The sequence below is a fragment of the Gossypium raimondii genome, chromosome 10 (assembly GCF_025698545.1).
Source record: "Gossypium raimondii isolate GPD5lz chromosome 10, ASM2569854v1, whole genome shotgun sequence".
Classification (NCBI taxonomy): domain Eukaryota; kingdom Viridiplantae; phylum Streptophyta; class Magnoliopsida; order Malvales; family Malvaceae; genus Gossypium; species Gossypium raimondii.
In genome coordinates this window covers 61636333-61655200 of record NC_068574.1, presented here as the reverse complement: position 1 = coordinate 61655200, position 18868 = coordinate 61636333, and the positions used below count along the sequence as shown (strand labels likewise).

Below are 18868 nucleotides of genomic sequence, written 5' to 3'. Positions count from 1 at the left end.
CAAAGCCCAGTAAGTTAGGGCCTAATTCTCTCGAGAACCTACGAACGCCAAGCCTTTTTAAAGTTTATAAAATAAAACGATTATGAAGCTTTAATAAAATACAACTCTTACAAACGGAACATGATTGAATAACGATACATCTAATAATTCAAACTTAAATTAGAAACAATTAAACGAATAATATGCCAATACAAACATTGATTTAAATCATATTACACAAACATCCATATATAAAAAATTAAGCAACCCATAAATTGTAATCAATTAAAAAACAAACCAAAACAATACAATAAAAAGAAAAGAAAAAAGTGATGTTAATAAATAATGTGAATATTTACTACCATTTAGTAAGGGAATGAAAAATAAATAAAAGTTTGAATAAATTAATGAAAGATCTTAAAACACAAAGAAATAAAAAAAGGTACAATAAAAGTGAATAGCTTGGAATTAATATCTACATTTGGATTAGTATAAATAAACTTAATAAAAAAGTATAAATAGTAACAATATATAACAGCTTAAATAAATATAATAAAATAACAAATTTAAAAGGAATAAGGTTTTATACATAATAAAATATCATTTGAAATTAATAATATATTATTATATATATACGTATGCTAAAAATATAGTATGCATATATATAAAAATATAAAGTATTATTACTAAAATTTTGAAGTTAGTTATATATATATACGCATATGAATGAAAATAAATAAAAGAGTATATGTAAATTATATCACGGTAATATCTAAAACATAAAAATATTTATAAAATCAAGTAATGATTACACGGAAAAATATTAAAATACAAAGATGAATTAATGGGGATTAAATTAGAAATTAAATAGAATTAAAGGGAAAATATCAAAAGTAGAATAACATGGCGGGTCAAAGCATGACGTGCGGATAACATGGGGACCAAATGGGAAATATTTCCCGTACCCTAAAATGCAACGTCTTAGCGCGGACCAAATCGGAATGAACGCAAAAAAGCATGGCCAAATTTAGACATAATATAGAGGTTTATTTGAAGGCAATACAAAAAAGGACTAAGAGCTCAAAAATCCCATCAGACCCAAAACGCGCGGATCCTGCCCTTGGGTCGGGTCACCGCGCGGGTCGAGGGCAATCAGACGACGCCGTTTTGAAGCTATCGCATTAGCTACAAACGGCGACGTTTCAGAACCTACGATTAAAACTAAAATAAACTGAGTAAGTAGGAGTCAATTCGAGCATACAGTGTTGGTTCACTGGCACTTCTCTTGAATTCCAAACTGAGCAAGTAGGAGTCAATTCGAGCATACTAGGCTCTAAGTGCTCTTCAGACCATATAAAGCCTTTTTGAGCTTGTATACCCAGTGTTCCTTACCAGATACAGTAAACCCTTGAGGCTGATCAATGTAAATCTCTTCTTCTAGAAAGCCATTGAGAAATGCTGACTTCACATCTAGCTGATGAATGGTCCACTGATTTTGAGCAGCCAGAACAACTATCATCCTGACTGTGTCAAGCCTGGCTACTGGTGCAAAAGTCTCCAAGTAGTCTAAGCCATATCTTTGGCTGAAACCTTTGACAACAAGTCTAGCTTTCAGCTTGTTCAGAGTGCTATCAGCTTTCTGTTTTGCCCAGTAGACAATTTTACTCCAATGGTCTTCTTTCTAGCAGGCTTTTCAATTAGCCCACATCTCTGATTCTTTTGAATCATGTTGATCTCATCAACCATAGCTTGCTTCCATCCTTTATTTACCTGAGCTTCTTCAAAACTGGTAGGTTCAACTGTGGCAACATGAGTTCTTTTATAGATTTCATTTAAGAGCTTTGTGCCCCTAACAGGCACATCGTCAATGTCCATTTGAGGACTAAGCTACTCGAGTTCAGTCTGATCAGACATAATCTCTTCTGAAACAGCTTTTGGCTCATTTTTATCCCAATTCTAGCATGTCTTTTCATCAAAGATCACATCTCTGCTTACTTAAAACCTTGTTTGTTGAGGGATCCAAGATCCTGTAACCTTTCTAGACTGAACTGTAGCCTATTAGGATACCTGGATGAAACCTTTTTTACAACTTATCTCTCTTCACTGTTGGTATTTGTGCATAACACAGGCAATCAAAGACTTTCAGATGAGCCAACGATGGCTTGAATTCGAATCATGCCTCAAAAGGTGTCTTGTGAGCAAGTGCCTTGGTTGGACGTCTGTTCTGAAGGTAAACAGCAGTGTTTACTGCCTCAGCCCACATAATTTTGGGCAGTTTCTTCTAAAACAGCAGACACCTGGCTATATCAATCAGGCTTCTATTTTTCCTTTCACTAACCCCATTCTACTGTGGTGTGTACACATTTGTTAGCTGGTGTTTGATGCCAGCATCTTTGCAAATGGCTTGAAATAGAGCCGAGGTGTACTCAGTTCTATTGTCTGCTCTTACATTCTTTATCTTGCATCCAGTTTCTGTTTTAGCTACAACTTTAAACTTCATGAACACTTGAGATACCTCAAACTTGTGTTTTATGAAGAAAATCCAACAAAATCTTGTACAATCATCCATAAATAGAAGAAAGTACATGTTCCCATTGAGTGACTCAGTCTTCATTGGCCCACACACATCTGTGTGCACAAGTTGCAGCCGTTCTGTGGCTCTCCAGGCTGTGTTTGTAGGAAATGACAATCTTGTTTGTTTTCCTAGCCGGCACACTTCACAAACTTCACCATTCTCCACTGAGTTGGTGAAATTTTTAGCCAAGCCTTTATTGACCATTTGAGCCATCGATCTGAAGTTGGCATATCCAAGCCTTTGACGCCAAAGCTTGGAATCATCAGCAGATGTTGTGTAAGCTGACTTTAAGTCACTTGGCTAATGAACCTCAAAGCATTTGTCAATCATGGTGACTGACATAAAGCTTGATCCACTTGGATCAACAATCTGGCACTGCTCGCCCTTGAACACAACTGAGTAGCCTTTCTCAAGCAGTTGAGCTATCAATCTCAGGCACCAATAGCATATTCGAGATGACTTTGTTGCCTGTGGGAGTGCATATCGACACATCCCCCTTTCTTTCAGCCTTTATGAACTGACCGTTTCCAACCTTGACTTTAGTTTTGATGTTATGGGCATTTTTTATACCTCAACATCTGCCTTTTGATGTCTGGGTCTCAACAATAAGCCTTGCAACCTTTTCGGGTATTTTTGGTAGGAATTTTGCTTCTTTCCATGCTTGCAATAGCTTATCATACCTTAATGTAAAACAGACCAAAAATAGTCAACCTGATGGTGTTGACAATCATCATTATCATCACATATGTTAGTTACCATTTAACTTGAGCCTTTCTTAATAATACAACATGTTGATTGAGATCTTCAGGGACCTGGCCAGTTTCCAATTTTAAACAAATAGATAAGCTTTGTTCAGCTCAAAAAGATCAACAAAGAGAACAAACAAAAATAATCAAAAATATCCATTGCTAGAATAAAAATTGTTGTTTGGATAGATTCAAGCAGAAGAAATTTAATCATTTTTGAACAAAACATTTTCAAAATTCAGACTCACACAATACAAATATTCTAATAAAAAAGTTTGAAACAACTTTAATTGAAATCAACAGGGATAAACATAAATTATATTAGAGGGCCCAAAGACTACCAAATGGAAGATAGTTTTGAAGGAATTTCTATTGCAAATGGAGGATTTTGGTTTGTTGACTAGAGGTAGAAGGTATGATCATCATCCTCATATCGCCCTGCATCCAATTAAAAGAAATTGAATTATATTACTATAAAAAATGATCACAAAGTAACTGAATATTTATATCTAAATAAAATATCATACCTCGAGTTCCTAAATATAGAAGTGGAACCTCATCGAACCGGGATAATCGTGCTTCCTTTAGCAATGGTATGTGAAGATTGGGTACAAAATCTCATTGTTGATGAGATGTCATCACCCAAACGTGTGCTCGAAAGAAAATGCGTCCTTGATGGCTCCAAATCATATCGCATCAAACTTCGACGACGTCCGATTTCACGTAAACTTCGAAAAGGCGCAACCAAAGATGAATCAAGTTTTGCCTCAGGATGGTACATGGTTGACACCATGTCAATCCTACTCCAAGCTAGGCTACATCTACTCCCATGCCTCGAAGCAAGCATATTCACACCGGTAGCAAGCTCAACCTCGACGCTAAAAGTAGGTGTAGAGGGTGACGCCTTCTCTCACACCTCGTAGCATGCTCAATCTCGACACTGGCAGTAGGCTTAACCTCTACACTAGAAGTAGGTGTAGGAGGATGACGCCTACTCTCAGACCTCGGAGCAAGCTCAATCTCGGCACCAGCAGTTGGCAAAGGAGGAACATTTGAAGGCATAGGGGTGCGCGCCACATTCCTCAACGAGATTGGGCCTAATGCATGAGGTGCCGAGATTGGGCTTGCTCTGAGGTCTGAGAGTAGGCGTCACCCTTCTGCACCTATTTTTAGTGTAGAGGTTGAGCCTATTGCCAGTGTCGAGATTGAGCATGCTCCGAGGTGTGAGAGCAGACGTCACCCCCTACACCTACTTCTAGCGTCAAGGTTGAGTCTACTGCCGGTGTGAATATGCTTGCTCTGAGGCATGGGAGTAGATGTCGCCTGGCTTGGAGTAGGATTGACATAGTGTCAACCATGTACCATTCTGAGGAAAAACTTGATTCACCTTTGCTTGCGCCTGTTCAAAGTTTACGTGAGATCAGACGTCTTCGAAGTTTGATGCGATATGATTTGGAGCCACCAAGGACGCTTTTTCTTCCACGCTCACGCTTGGGTGATGACATTTCATCAACAATGAGATTTTGTAACCGATCTTCTCATACCATTGCTAAAGGAAGCACGATCACCCCGGTTCGATGAGGTCCCACTTCTATATTTAGGGACTCGAAGTATGATGTTTTATTCAGATATAAATATTCAGTTGTTTTGTGATCATTTTTTATAGTAATATCATTCAATTTCTTTTAATTGGATGCAGGGCGATATGAGGATGATAATCATACCTTCTACCTCTACTACAACAAATCAAAATCCTCTATTTGCAATGGAAATCCTTCAAAACTATCTTCCATTTGACAGTTTTTGGAACCTCCAATATAATTTCTATTTATACATGTTGATTTCAATTAAAGTTATTCAAACTTTTTTGATAAGAATATTTGTATTGTGTGAGTCTGAATTTTGAAAATGTTTTATTCAAAAATGATTTGTGATTTTTATTCCAGCAATAGACATTTTTTATTATTTTTGTTTATTCTCTTTGTTGATCTTTTCGAGCTGAACAAAGTTTATCTGTTTGTTTAAAATTGGAAATTGGTTTCTTCCAGTGATGATAATAATGATTGTCAACCCCATCAGGTTGATTATTTTTTGTCTGTTTTACATTAAGGTATAGGAAGGTATTGCAAGCATGGAAAGAAGCAAAACCCCCACAAAAAACACCCAAAAAGGTTGCTATGCTTATTGTTAAGACCTTGAGCAGACATCAAAAGGCAGATATTGAGTTATAAAAAAGGCACATAACATCAAAAAGATTAGTTATGTACGAATGTTAATGCTATTGCAGTAATTTTTTTTATGTTCTAATGTACTTTTTGGGTTTATTGGAATTCTATGGGCTTCATCATCCTTCTATTTTAGTGGAAATTTCTACTGGTGTCCCAATAAGATTGCCTAAAGAGGGGATTTGATATGCATCCACTGGTTTACATAATATTTATTCGACATCTCCTTTGCATCAACGTATTCTATCTGTCATAATTTAACTAATAGAACAGTGGCATGTATTATTGTTATTACGTAATTTCATTAAGCACCGTGATAACTTTTTGCATAATGCAAATGTTGTTCATCCACCGAGGGAAGGTGGCGATGCTTCTGAACAAGAGCATCGCATCTCTATACCTTCAAATGTTTCTCCTTTGCCAACTGCTGGTGCCTAGTTTGAGCTTACTATGAGGTCTAAGAGTAGGCATCACCCTACTGCACCTACTTCTGGAGTCAAGGATAAGCCTACTACTAGTATCGAGATTGAGCTTGCACTAAGGTGTGAGACCAGGCGTCACCCTCCTGCACCTACTTCTAGTGTCGAGGTTGAGCCTACTGCCGGTGTGAGTAGGCTTGCTCCGAGGTATGGGAGTAGACGTTGCCAGGCTTGGAATAGGATTGACATGGTGTCAACCATGTACGTTCCTAAGGCGAAACTTGATTCACATTTGCTTGCGCCTCTTCGTCACCTTCACTCGATGGATGAACAACATTTGCATAATGTAAAACGTTATCACGGTACTTAACGAAACTACATAATAACAATAATACAAAAGATAAAATTCCTAAACTGAGTATTGCAAACCTAGATGAATATAAATTCCTTACTTTTTAGAAGTAAGGAATCCATACAAAATATTGGTCTATATCATTCCAAGCAGTTATTTTAAATAGAAAAAAAAATAGACTCCAACTGGTAAGGAACTCTAGACATATCTTAACTATAATCTCATATTTTCCCAACTTCGTCTAAACATTAGCAGGGAAAACATAACGAGAGAGGAGAATCAAGTGCCGAATATGTAATAAAACAGGAACGTAATACCATTGACCTACAAACACTTTAAACAACTTTTCTCCTAAAGCAGAATGTGCAAGTAAGATGAGAACCCCAATATAAGCCGTTACTAAAAGGGCTGTCCATGCAATAGTTTCCTTTCTAGGTATTTTGGCCGAAAATAGTAAAAAAATGAAAGGTATGAGAAATGGGATGAGGTTGGTTGAAGGAGAAAGTAGTGAGGTTGAAGGAATTGGGAGCTTAAAAGCAAGAAACTAGGGAGCTTGAAGTAATCTGGAGCTTGAAAGAAGAGTGCAGAAGGCAGAGAACCTAGGAAGCACCGACACGGGGAAAATCCCCTCGTACTAGTGTCGTACTGGTGTCCGGCACGGACACTCTACCAACACGGCCGGATACGTACCGGACACACCTTGAAGCGTGTCAAAAAAGGACACTCCCGGACCTTACTTTGGCCTGAATCAGAAACGGAAAAAAAAAACTATATACAAGAATAGAACTTTGGCAAACAGATAAAAAGAACTTTAACATTTAATCGTGATAATTTATGGGATTTTTAACATACCTGTCTTCTTTGGAGTTGATTTGATTATATTAAGATGATGATCCTGGGTTTTTTCTTAACAAAGAAAGAAATACAGAGGAAAAGATAAGGACGGTAAATGAGAAGGGAAAAAAGGGGTAAATGGGAAAGAAAACAAAGGGGATATGAGTGTCTAAGAAAGAAAAATAAATAGTTAATGTATTATATAGTTATAAATTAATAATGGAGACATGAATAAATAACGTAACTTTAATGTTCACATAAAGAAGATCAAAGAGCAATACTTTGCAACCTGCTAAAGCTGCATGTCCAAGGTTTATTTCAGTTCAAACATCAATGCTGGCAATCTGATGACAATAATGAATGAATCTATCTATAATTCCCAACACATACAAGTGTGCAAGTAAATTATATAATGAGAGAACTGCAATCTCTTACCTGCAGCACTGTTGGTAACTCCAACTCTGGAAAGGAAGATGGATGTCGATAAGGTATATGCACATAAAGGCACTGTATAGAGTAGAGCCATTGTTCAGGTTAAATGACATAGCAGATGTGTATTGATCTGCAATGTTTGAAGAATGTTAATATTATCAGCAAACATTAGGTACTACATTGAAGCTCAAAAAGCATAAATTATTACCTTTGATATAGAAGGTTGCATGGTCCCTCTATAAGACGCTGCCAGACCAAGCATTAAGCCTACAGTTGTCGCTTCATGTTCCTATTGGTGAAAAAAATCAGTTAGGTATATTAAAACCTAATAATGAAAAAGGGCTACTTGAGCCTTTAGTATACTTATCAAAAAGTATGCAGGTTTCTTGCAGAGATAGAAGTTGTTCCTACCTCAGTGATTACAGCTATAGAGATACCAGAAATCACTAAGCAAATGCAATTACATTCAGTTAACCATACGATTAAAGACTTCGAAACATGATTTTTCATCTTAAAATGCATTTAGTCAATACTGATTTCTCCCCCTTTTTTATCTTGAGAATTCCAGAACCAGCCACAGCCTCACAGGATCATCACATAACTAATTAGGTTGTGCTGTAACCAATCAATTGCAAGAAAAAAGTTTTAATGAACAAGAAAACCTGTGAAAAGTACTGGTATGTGTCCGTAATGGTTAAAACACGCAGAAACCCATGTAATCCCAGAGCAAGGAGAAGTCCAGTATGAACTGCATTAGGTTCTTCAGGCCTGTTATATATTATCCATGTTCTTGACACTTTTCCCTGCAAAAGCTTAAAATGCATCACATAATAATCCCAAACTAGCAACCATGTGTAAACCACATAATATATTAGCACAACAACCAAGCAAGAGAAAAAGAAAATTAGAGAACATAAATGACAACATACAGTCTAAAATTTTGCAGGTACTTTTAACTGTATATTCATAAATAAATAAATAAAAACCAGCCAACATAAGCAATTTTCAAAGAATAAATTAATGAAGAAACAGGAACTTTTGGCCCTCTGTAAAACTGGTATTGTACTTCCAAAAGATATCATATAAACCTGAAGTGGGGCCAATCTTAACCCGGCAGCAACGGCATTGTGGAACTCAGGCCATGATTTGAGTTCTTGACTGTTCCTTATGCTTGGATCAAGATTAACCTATCAGCACAACAATTGTAGAAAATAAATACAAAAAGGAAAAATAAAAAATGAAAATGATGGAAAGGAGATAAATGGGAGAATGTTTAAAAGAAAGAACAGTAAGGAGAAGAACAGAATTACAAATGGTTTCTGTGGCTAAACACAGTTTAAAAAAATAGGCAATAAATCTTGAAAACATAGAGCAAGAATTATATGCCATATACAATAATATTTTGCTGAAAGCTTTCTAGTACAAATTTTCCATAAACGATAATACAGTTGCTCACTCACGGGGAAACTTGACAGTATATTCACCCAAAGAACAAATGCATGTTAAAAAGTAAAAAACAAAATAGCAAAAGAATTATTACGCGACCTACAGTGGCCTGGCAACCGCCCTGCTAAAACAAGCTTTGGGAGAGTAAAGGCCTGCATACAGTGGCAAGAGATTCCATCAGGAAAAAAGTGGCATGCATCTTAAGGTAATCTCATAAGAAAACAATCAAGTGATGCAAATAAATATAAAAATCCAAAAGAGCGAGTACCTCCGAAAATAGAGTATATATGGTTGCTAAAGTAAATGCCCCACGGCCAAGAGGACGAGCAGTAGGCCTTTGTGCAAGCTGCCACAGTTGAGCCTGAACAAACAAAACAACATTAATGTATGCAATCTGCGTTGAGTTATGTGCTGAGCAAACTATAATCATCATATTATTACTCTTCTAAAATGACAGCTAACATGTCAGATAGAAGAGACTGCCAAACTAAATGAATCTCATCATGTAAGTTGTTTGCATATCCTGTCAGATATTCATGTTAAAATCTCAAAGGTATTTTGCAAGCCCTCAAACATTATCACTATCTACTTGTAAAGAAACTATCAAGGGCATTATCAAAGGAAGGAGGAAATTGTAGGCTAATGCATCCAGTGTGTTTTAAGAATATTGATCTAAGCATATATAGATATACATGTGGTACGATACATTGTCAGACCAATTTATTAGAAAATGATTAAAACTTAAGCTACAGTGTGCTAGATGGAAAAGAGGTGACTATACAACATTCAAATCAAGCAACAAAAGAAGCATACCTGTTGGAGATCCCGATCAGAGGCACTTGGATTGGCAGATGTTTGGATAGCCACAGGTCTTGCAGAGCATAGAAGGCGCCTAACCTAGTACCAGTGACAATAGCAAGTAGGAAAAGACAAGGAATTTCAACAACCATATTTCAATTTTCCGCAATGATTAAAAATATACATAAACATGCAACAAAAATTATAAACAACAGAAGGAACACTGAAGATGAATGTCCAATCTTATTTCAGATGTAAAAAGGGGAAGCACTTCCTAATTTAGTTCTAAATCTAAGGATGTATCAGTGAAGATCATAGAATAGTTACTTCTAAACTCAACATAAAGCCTTGGACATTATTGTTTAAAAGATTGGACTGCAACAGACCTCATTTAATCTTAGATCTCGAACATATCTCAACTGGGTGCAAGAGCTGAATATGTTCTCCATGCCATCTGTCATTGTTCCATCAATGGAATCTGTATCCTCGAACTTGGTGCTTTCCAGACCAACATTATCAGATATTGTTGAAGGAATTGTCACAGGATGCAAATGTAGCATGTAAGGTGTAGACATAGAGACCAAATTCATATTTGTTTGTGTTTCCAGTTCCTTAAATTTGCATGAACGTGCCAAACAGGACAAAGCCAAATCCTCACGACCAATGAGTACATATGCAGCTGCAGGCCAGTCAGCAGGAGGAGACTCGCGACACTTATCCAAAGCCTAAGAAGCAAATGCGCAAACAATCATGATTCATGAGTAAAGCAAAGCAAAGCAAAAAAAAAGGGAAGAAATCACCCTTTTAGTGAGGGACTGGTGAAAGGTACAAAAATTCTGATAACATCTTTTCAAGCGCAACATTAAAGTAACAGGACAATGAAACATCATAATAAAAATAATAGCACATATTAAAATAACGTATACATATATATAAAGATAAATGAAAATATAAATAAAAATTAAAAGTTAAAAGAAATAAAAAATACGAAAGGGATTAAATCGAAATCAGAAATAAATTTAAGGGTGAGAAAACGAAACTAAATATTGTTTGGGGACCAAATCAGGAAACGCACAGAACTTAAAGGACCAAAACGGTAAAGATCCCGATCCATTCTATACGTAGCGTTTCAGTAAGGACCGAATTGAAAACCCAAGGGAAAAAGCCGGGGTGAAATTGCAAAAATGAAAGATATTCAATTGAGAACGCAAAGAAAACAGAAGGACTACGATAGAATTATACCCTAGTCACAAAACACGCGGATCCTCGTAGCAAACGGGTCGGGTGGCGCACGGGTCGAGCAGAACGGCGCCGTTTTAGCGCTAAAAACCCCTGATTAAACGGCGCCGTTTTGGAATAGTATAAAAACGAATTTTTTCTTAAAGAATCCTCATTTCTCCTTTTATTTCAAAAACAAAAACCAGAAGATTCCCTCTCAGCCTTCCCGCTAGACCGGCCTAGGTCTCCGATCGAGGGCTCCGGCGCACCTCCGCCGTATCTCCGCCGCAAGTGGCGGTCGGAGCTGCAAAGTCGGCCCTTTCTTAGCCCCGCTTAAAGCTCGTCACCCCTAGAACCCGGATTCAAGGTTGAATCCTTGGAAAGGTGGCCACGAACCCTAGAACCGAAGGGAAACCGTTCGGCTTCTCCTCCTCCGGCACGGCGCAGGTAAGGCTTTCCCCTTTTTTTAATTTATTTTCGATTTATAGATGCGTATATAAAATAAAAATAAAAACAAAATAATGAAAAAAAATGAAAGATTCGGACCTCAAAATTTTCTCAGAATTCGATCTCTGTTCTTTTATTTCTTTTTCTTCTTATTTCTGAAAAAAAAAACCCCCTTTTACATTACATTTCATTCGGCTCTTATAGCCGATTGCACACTACTGTGTTCTGTTCTCTGTTGCTGTTTTTCTGCTTTTGTGGTCCTTTCTTTCTTTTTCTTGCAGGTTCGGCCAGCTGGAGACGTTGACGAGGGCGGATTTCACGGCTTTTTGCCGTTTTGGTGAAAGGCTGCCAGGCTTCGGGCGGTGTACGTGCCGAGGGCGCACATGGGTCAGGCTGCAGAAGGCGTACGGCGCCAGGGGTTGGCTGCGGCGCAGAAGGGGTAGGGAAACCTAGGGTTTCTCTGATTGTGTTTAATTTTTGGGCTTACCGGGCTTGATTTTTTTGGGCTAGTTGGGCCATTTGTTTGGACTGTAATGGATTTTTTTATATTTTATATTTTGGTTTGTTTTTCACTTGGGCCCGGGCAAAATAGGGCCTGTACACTTCATAGGAGAGAACTTAAAGGTCAAATGGAGAAAGGAGGAGCTTGAACGTTGAAGGTTGAAGACTTTGTCAAAGATGGCATCAATTTGAGACATAATGAATTTATAGTATGTGTTGCAAATTTGGTGCTGAGAGTTAGATGTAGTCGTCTTCAACTATAGCATGACACAACGACAATAATAAAAAATTGGCAAAAGGAGAGACTATGGTGACTAATCATAAACTGATTTTAAATGAGGCTTAGAAGAAAGCTCACGGCATAAGCACTATTCCTATTCTTCTACATTTTACTTGGACTAACCCTTTTCTTTTCGAAATTACGGAGATAAAATTCTAAGTACTAAATCTTTTAATTTTTAAGAGGGCCTAAAAAGCAATTTAACCATTTGGCTAATTTTACGTGGCTGGGGAGAATATTGTAAGGTTTAATTTTGTTTTTATTTCCTCTATTATGCTAGAAGTTGAAATTTAATTTTACATTGTTTGATCTCTTAACTTTTATAATACTTGTAAGCATTTATTTATTTTTATTAAAAATTAAAATTTATAATATTTACAATCAATAATGTTTTTATATGAACTTAAACTCTAAAATAAACAACTAATATATTAATTAATTACTAGTGGCCATAGCCTTCTTGGATTTTCTTTTTCAATGTATTTCAAGTACTTTTTATCTGTGAAGATGTTGAATATTTGTTACCTAAACAAAACTCCAGATGAATTTACCAACATCAAATTATTGTTTAGAGAAAATATATTCATGAATTAGATTATTCGTTCAAACTTAAAAGCTTGCTCGAAATTTAAAAAATATATATATTAAGCCCATTTAATATATAAATCGAACTCAAGTTTTAACATTCAAGGTCCAACCCAATCCGTTTTTAATTTAGCGATTTTCTAAATCCTATGAGAAAATGATACTCAGCAAAATCTGAAGCCTAACAATGTAACACTAACTCTATACAAGGGCGTAGCCAAAGGGAGTTGGTAAGGGCTTCAGTCCTTTTAAAATAGAAAATTTTCCATTTAGGCCCCTTTAAAATTTATAATAATAAAATTGCATTTTAGCTTTCATTTAATCCTTTAAAAATATAAAAATATAGATATTAAAATGACGGACTTACGTTTTTACTATTGAAAAAATATACAATTTAAATTTAGGCCAGTTAAAAAAAATTCTAACTTTACCCTGAATATATGTATTGTAACAGTCCCAAATACAAATACTATGGTGAGTAATCATTAACTAAGAAGGCTGAAGATAGATGTATCAACCAAATACAAATGGCAATAAAAAGATTAGAGTCCCAAGTTGAAACAATAAGTCCATAACAAGATAGATGTATCTAACTTAGCAGCCTGCCACAAGTAGAGATTCTATGTGTGGGTGCATGCAGTGGAGAATCTAGGTACTGGCAGGGTCCGGCTCTTAAAATGTAAAATTGTTATAAAAGTCTTTAATATTTTTTAAAAAAAATTTAAATTAGTAAAGGTAAAATTGCACTTTAGCCTCCTCTAAAATTATAAAAATTCGATTTAATTCTTTAAAAATTATAAAGATATAAAATTTAAAAATTTAAAAATTCATTCTACCCCTAAAAATTATTCTGGCTTCGCCCCTGAGTATATGTAAACGAAACATATAAATTATGGAATGATTATTTTTAAAAGTGAAGGTTTGATATTATTAGCTTATATCATCATACATGAATTTACAACTCATAATCTGCCCCATTTGAATTATTCTCCAATATTTTGTTCTATTCCTATGAGTAATCCACCCACCTCTCAATTCGAATGTCCATTGCATATCGACATTAGAAGTGAAAGAGGGTAGTTCACTTTCTCTTTTTTTCTCTTCTTTTCTCTATTATTGTATTTTTCATGTTTATTTTATAGTTCATGTTCAAGGGTTAATGATTGTCTCTATTAAGAAGGCTCGAACATTGTTCTCCTTAGTAGTGGATATTTATTAATTTTGTATTCCTTTATTTTATTAAATTACATCTTTGGTTTTTTCTTTTTAGAATGAATTATGAAACTTGTTTGTCATTATTAAGTATTGACTCATAATTTTATGCAGAATTCATAAGGGCTATTTGGATGTTGGCAAGTGTTTGCGCATCGGCCGGGACTTTTCTTTTCTTTGTTATACAAACAGATGACATCTCAAATTTCTTGAATTTGTATGAGTGGAAATTTTGGAAGATGATCGATAAGGATATGGACAAGAAAGGTGCAGAATTGCTGCTCTATATGACACACACAGTAGTCACTTCGTATTTTTCATGGGAATTTGCTTGCCGTGGACTATCGCGTGTGAGTGTTAATCAATTACGGCCAATAAAAAAGTTTTCAATGGAGATGAGTGGTTTATGCTTTTTTGCTATAATCTCCAATTTTTATTTTAAAGACGTTAACTATTGTTACGGCTTTATATCACTAATCACCATATGTCCTCGTGTCATTATGGTATTGGAATTCGATATTTTCAATATTTTCATGAGAGACACTTTGTTGGAGGTGGCATTGCAGACTATTGTGATCAATTTAAAACATAATGAATTCATTGTGTGTCTTGCAAATCCATGGCTGGTTATTGCTTTTATAATACATAGATTTAGATGTATTCATATTCAACCATCGCATGAAACAACAACGGCAACGGCAACACTAACAACAATGGCAACAATAGCAACAACAAAAACGGAAAAAGGAGGGACCATGGTGAATGATCATAAACTGATTCTAAATAAGCAGTAAGAGCTTAGAAGAAGCTCATGGTACAAGCATTATTTTTGTTCTTCTCCATTGTACTTGCAGTAACTCCTTTCTTTTTGAAATTACAGAATAAAATTCCAAGTACTTTTCAATTACTTAACTGTGGGATTGCCAATTTAACCATTTGATTAATAGGGTCAAGGCCCTGCCTTCCTTTGGTTCTGGCAGCTGGGGAGAATATTGTAAGGTTTATTTTTGTTTCTAATCCCTCTATTGTGCTAGAACTTGAAATTTACTTCCTTTACATCATTCGATCTCTTAACTTTTATTATACTTGTAAGCATTTATTCTTTTAATTAAAAATATAAACTATATACCATATTTAATATCAATAATATTTACAATAAATAATGTTTTATATGAATATGACTCTAAAATAAACATAGAGAATACCAAAAAAATAATTTAGCTCAACAGAGAGTGCGCTCAACACAGGACCAGTAAAGGAACAAATACTTAACCATTAAGTCGGCAGGTCTATTTTTGACATAGATTTACACATAATTAAGTTTAGTTTAGAATAAAATAACAAAAACTTTCTTAAGACACAATTTGAACTCCTAACCGCAAATACATAAGCAAAGCACATAGCCACATATACAAATATTCAAATTTTGGGCATTACAATTAAAATGTTGACACATGTTTATTTATTTATTTTATTTTTAAACACAATTCAATTTGATTAAATAATAGTCCTTTGACTGATTTCTTATACATAAATTGATCAACTTTAATTTTTAATTTATATAATTTTATCGTATTGAAATATCACATGGAAAAAAATCAAAGTAATCATTTAACAATAAATTATGAGCATTTGGAATTCTGGTTCAGTGTTGGTTTCTGCAGGCCTGTTCCGGGCTTCTCATCGGTTCCATTTTCTGCTCCAATTCAGGAGGTTCTCGTTTTTTTGTTTTTCGAGGGCTCGACTGAGTTTGTTTGTACAGCGAGCCAGAGTCGGGTTTGTGAGTTGTTCTTGGTGTTGTTGGTTGTATTGACTTATCTGCTTTAGATTGATAGAGCTTTGACTTCTTTTTCGCTTTGTGTCTTTGACTTGTTGACATTCGGTTAATTGGTTTCGTGGTTGTTGACCTTCGAATCTCTGAGTATTTGCCGCCGCGCTTTTTGATTTTGTTCCTCTTCTCTGCTCGTGTTTGTTTGATTGCTGTGGCTTGTCGAGTTTAAGCTACGCGTCTAGGGCTTTCGTGTGCTGAGTTTGTCTTTTCAATTTGTATTTGGTGTGTGGTTTAATAAAAGATAAAAAACTTATTCAGGGAGGCTGAGGTGAAGAACAGCAATCGGGAGTAATTCTGGTGTTAACATACATTTCTTTTAGATGAATGTAGTATATATGTACATGCAGCGATTGTAAAACTACAAATCAAGGCTCTATTTTCAGAAACAAGAAACTTTTGCTTCAATTTATTGATTTGATGACATATAGAGCATAACATGATAAAGATCAAGCTGACAGCAGACCAGGATAATCCAAAAATATGAGGCATTAGCATATAGAAATCATGCTCATTCCTTGATGTTACTTAAAAAAAACATATTATTTATCACTAAGCAAAACAATACATGTTGACTTGTCACATTGTGCTGAAAACAAAGTTTCAACTGAGCAAATCACTCAAAATCGTCTTGCAGCATATGCAAAGGTTACTGCTGCCAAAAGAGTTGTTGCAGAGGAGACCAAAGTCCAAAAACTCTTTTTCTTTTGTGCTTCCACAACTGATTTCTCCATTACCTCAACTTTCAGCTTCAAATCTTGAGCTACTGTCTCTTTCTGTCATTGATTGTCTGCAGGGAAAGAAAAAGTCAAGGTAACGAATACTTGAATTTTTGTTTTGTTTTTATTATGTAAACGGTGTATTTTGATTGATGCTGCTGCTGCGTTTGTTTAATTGGATGTTAAATTTTGAACTTTTAAAGAAGCTATGACTTTTTTTTTTTTGCTTTGATTTACTTGTAAAAGTTAAAATTTGATGTAGATTAACTTTTAGGCCTTTGTAAAAGCTTACAATTCAATTTATAAGACAGCTATGCTTTAATGATTGTTTTAAAGGAAAGGATTAAACAAATTATACCAAATGATATAACCCCTAAATGATATAATCCTGTTTGAATGTATGTAACATACTCTGTCAAAAGTTCTAAGAGCAAAAGGGATTGTGAGGTTCAATGAGCCTAAGTAGACAATACCTTGCGTGTTGGTGTGGACTACGGGTCCTATGCTGCCTGTGCTATTGGCCCCTTCTGCGAATCACCCTTTTCTCAAGGGGCTCCAGTGGCAGCACAGTTTGCAGCCTCTTTCTTCTACAGAAGGAGGAGTGCAGTTAAAAATGTGAATGAGAGGTTTGTATTTGATCGATTTCGGTCTTTTTCTTCTATAATTTCCTGGCCTTATGATGCGGGGAACCTTATTGAACCCCATATTCTTTTAGGGGAATATAGTCCTTTTTCTCATGTTGTACTAGCTGAACTGTATTGTTCTTTTATATATGTGCTGCTATAATTTTACCAGGTCGTTATACATTATCTTAACTCACACGACTTGTACCTGATGCAAATGTCTATATATACATGACAAACACATTCCAAACATGAAAATATGAGTTACATTTTACTAATATCTCTTGCGACTTGTGCCTTGAGTGATGTCTATATATCCAAACATGAAAATGTTGGTTTCAATTTACATATCATGAAAATGTTGTTTTATGCTTTCAACAAGTAACAAAATAGAACATAAAAGTCCTACAAACAGATAATGTTACCTCGCTACCAACAAAATGTTTAACCATTTGGTTAATAGGGTCAGGGCCCTGCCTTCCTTTGCTTTTGTCGGCAACTTCCTTTTTAAAATCTTTCAAACTCTTAAACTTTTCCATTAAAATTTATTTGACCTCATTTCTATTTTCATTTTATTTTTGGTATTTTTCATGTTTGGTATTTCTGAAAAAGAATTAGAGCACGATAGATTAAGTAGAAGGATTAAATTATCAAATTTTCTGAAGTAAAGGGATGGAATTCAAAATTAGACATTTCACTCTCCAAACTCTCAAAGATCAAAGCTGCCTACCCAAAAATGGAAACTGTTATCGTGAAAACCAGATAATAAAAAAGAAAAGAAATCAAATAATCCAAGCAAAATAAACCCATCTCCTCTACCTATATCTCTTTTCTTAATTCATTAATTTTCATTGTTTAAAAAAAAGCTAAATTCAAATAAAGAAGTCATGAGAAAATCAAATGAAAGATCGAGACTTTACGAAAGCAGTCCCATCAAACAAGCTTCACTGAACGTCACACGTAAAACCCATATCGAGAAACCGAGTTTCATTCCAAGAAAAAGTGAGTCCAAGTTGGGTTCTGAGCGAGTGAAGCAGAAGGAAATGGATAACCGGGTTGACCCGGATCGGATTTCGTTGGCTCGGGTGGTTTCCCGGTTAGTAAAAGTATGGTTCGATAATGCACTTAAGGAAGCTAAAGCTGGTGATACCAATATGCAAGTACTTGTTGGACAAATGAATTGCAATGGCTTTGGGGTTCCTAAAGATATCCAAAAGGTTATCATTTACGCATGCTTGGTTTTGGCTATAAATGCTTTTAAAAGGGCTAAATTGATTCATTTTTGTAGCTTTTCAATTGAGGTAGCTGCTGTCTTCTAGATGCTTTGAAAAATAGCTAAATTTGATCCACTTGCTTATTTTTTGTTCCCTTTGTGTATCCTTTGATGATCATTTGTTTTATCATCTTTTGTTCTTTCAACTGTTACTGTATTTGCTATTGAGATCATACATTATCATGACTGATTTGTATATAGTTATCTTTTCTTTTTAATGGATTTTGGTAGTTTATGGATTGTATCGATGGGGATTTTGCATGCTGAACAGATCTTTATGCAACTCTATGCTTAGAAAATTTGAATGGAGCTCTGGTCCTACATGAAGATGTTTCGATTCGGCTGACATGAATACGATGTTATGTCTTTGTTTGTT

The 18868-nt window shown here is 35.4% G+C and overlaps 2 protein-coding genes and 1 long non-coding RNA gene across 5 annotated transcripts; 2 read left to right on the top strand and 1 right to left on the bottom strand.

Annotated features, from left to right (window-relative positions):
- Positions 1-8224: 8224 nt before the first annotated feature.
- Positions 8225-11221, bottom strand: LOC128034076 (anaphase-promoting complex subunit 1-like). 3 transcript variants are annotated; one of them, XM_052622763.1, is made up of 7 exons: positions 11049-11221; positions 10193-10531; positions 9822-9905; positions 9277-9369; positions 9108-9160; positions 8651-8749; positions 8225-8365 (listed from the first exon to the last, which is right to left on the bottom strand). In XM_052622763.1, the coding sequence occupies exons 2-6, from the start codon at positions 10394-10396 to the stop codon at positions 8728-8730; spliced, it is 456 nt and encodes a 151-aa protein (XP_052478723.1). In that variant the 5' UTR covers positions 10397-10531; positions 11049-11221; the 3' UTR covers positions 8225-8365; positions 8651-8727. The 3 variants fall into 3 exon arrangements, with proteins under 3 accessions (XP_052478723.1, XP_052478725.1, XP_052478724.1); XM_052622765.1 differs by having other exon boundaries at positions 8324-8365; positions 9112-9160; XM_052622764.1 differs by having other exon boundaries at positions 8329-8365; positions 9103-9160.
- A 102-nt stretch (positions 11222-11323) lies between these two features.
- Positions 11324-12195, top strand: LOC105776067 (uncharacterized). The gene is made up of 2 exons (XR_001127844.2): positions 11324-11471; positions 11753-12195. It is a non-coding gene; the product is annotated as an uncharacterized LOC105776067 (long non-coding RNA).
- A 5911-nt stretch (positions 12196-18106) lies between these two features.
- Positions 18107-18538, top strand: LOC105776063 (uncharacterized). Its single transcript, XM_012598529.2, has one exon. The coding sequence runs from the start codon at positions 18107-18109 to the stop codon at positions 18536-18538; it is 432 nt and encodes a 143-aa protein (XP_012453983.2).
- The last annotated feature ends 330 nt before the right edge of the window (positions 18539-18868 follow it).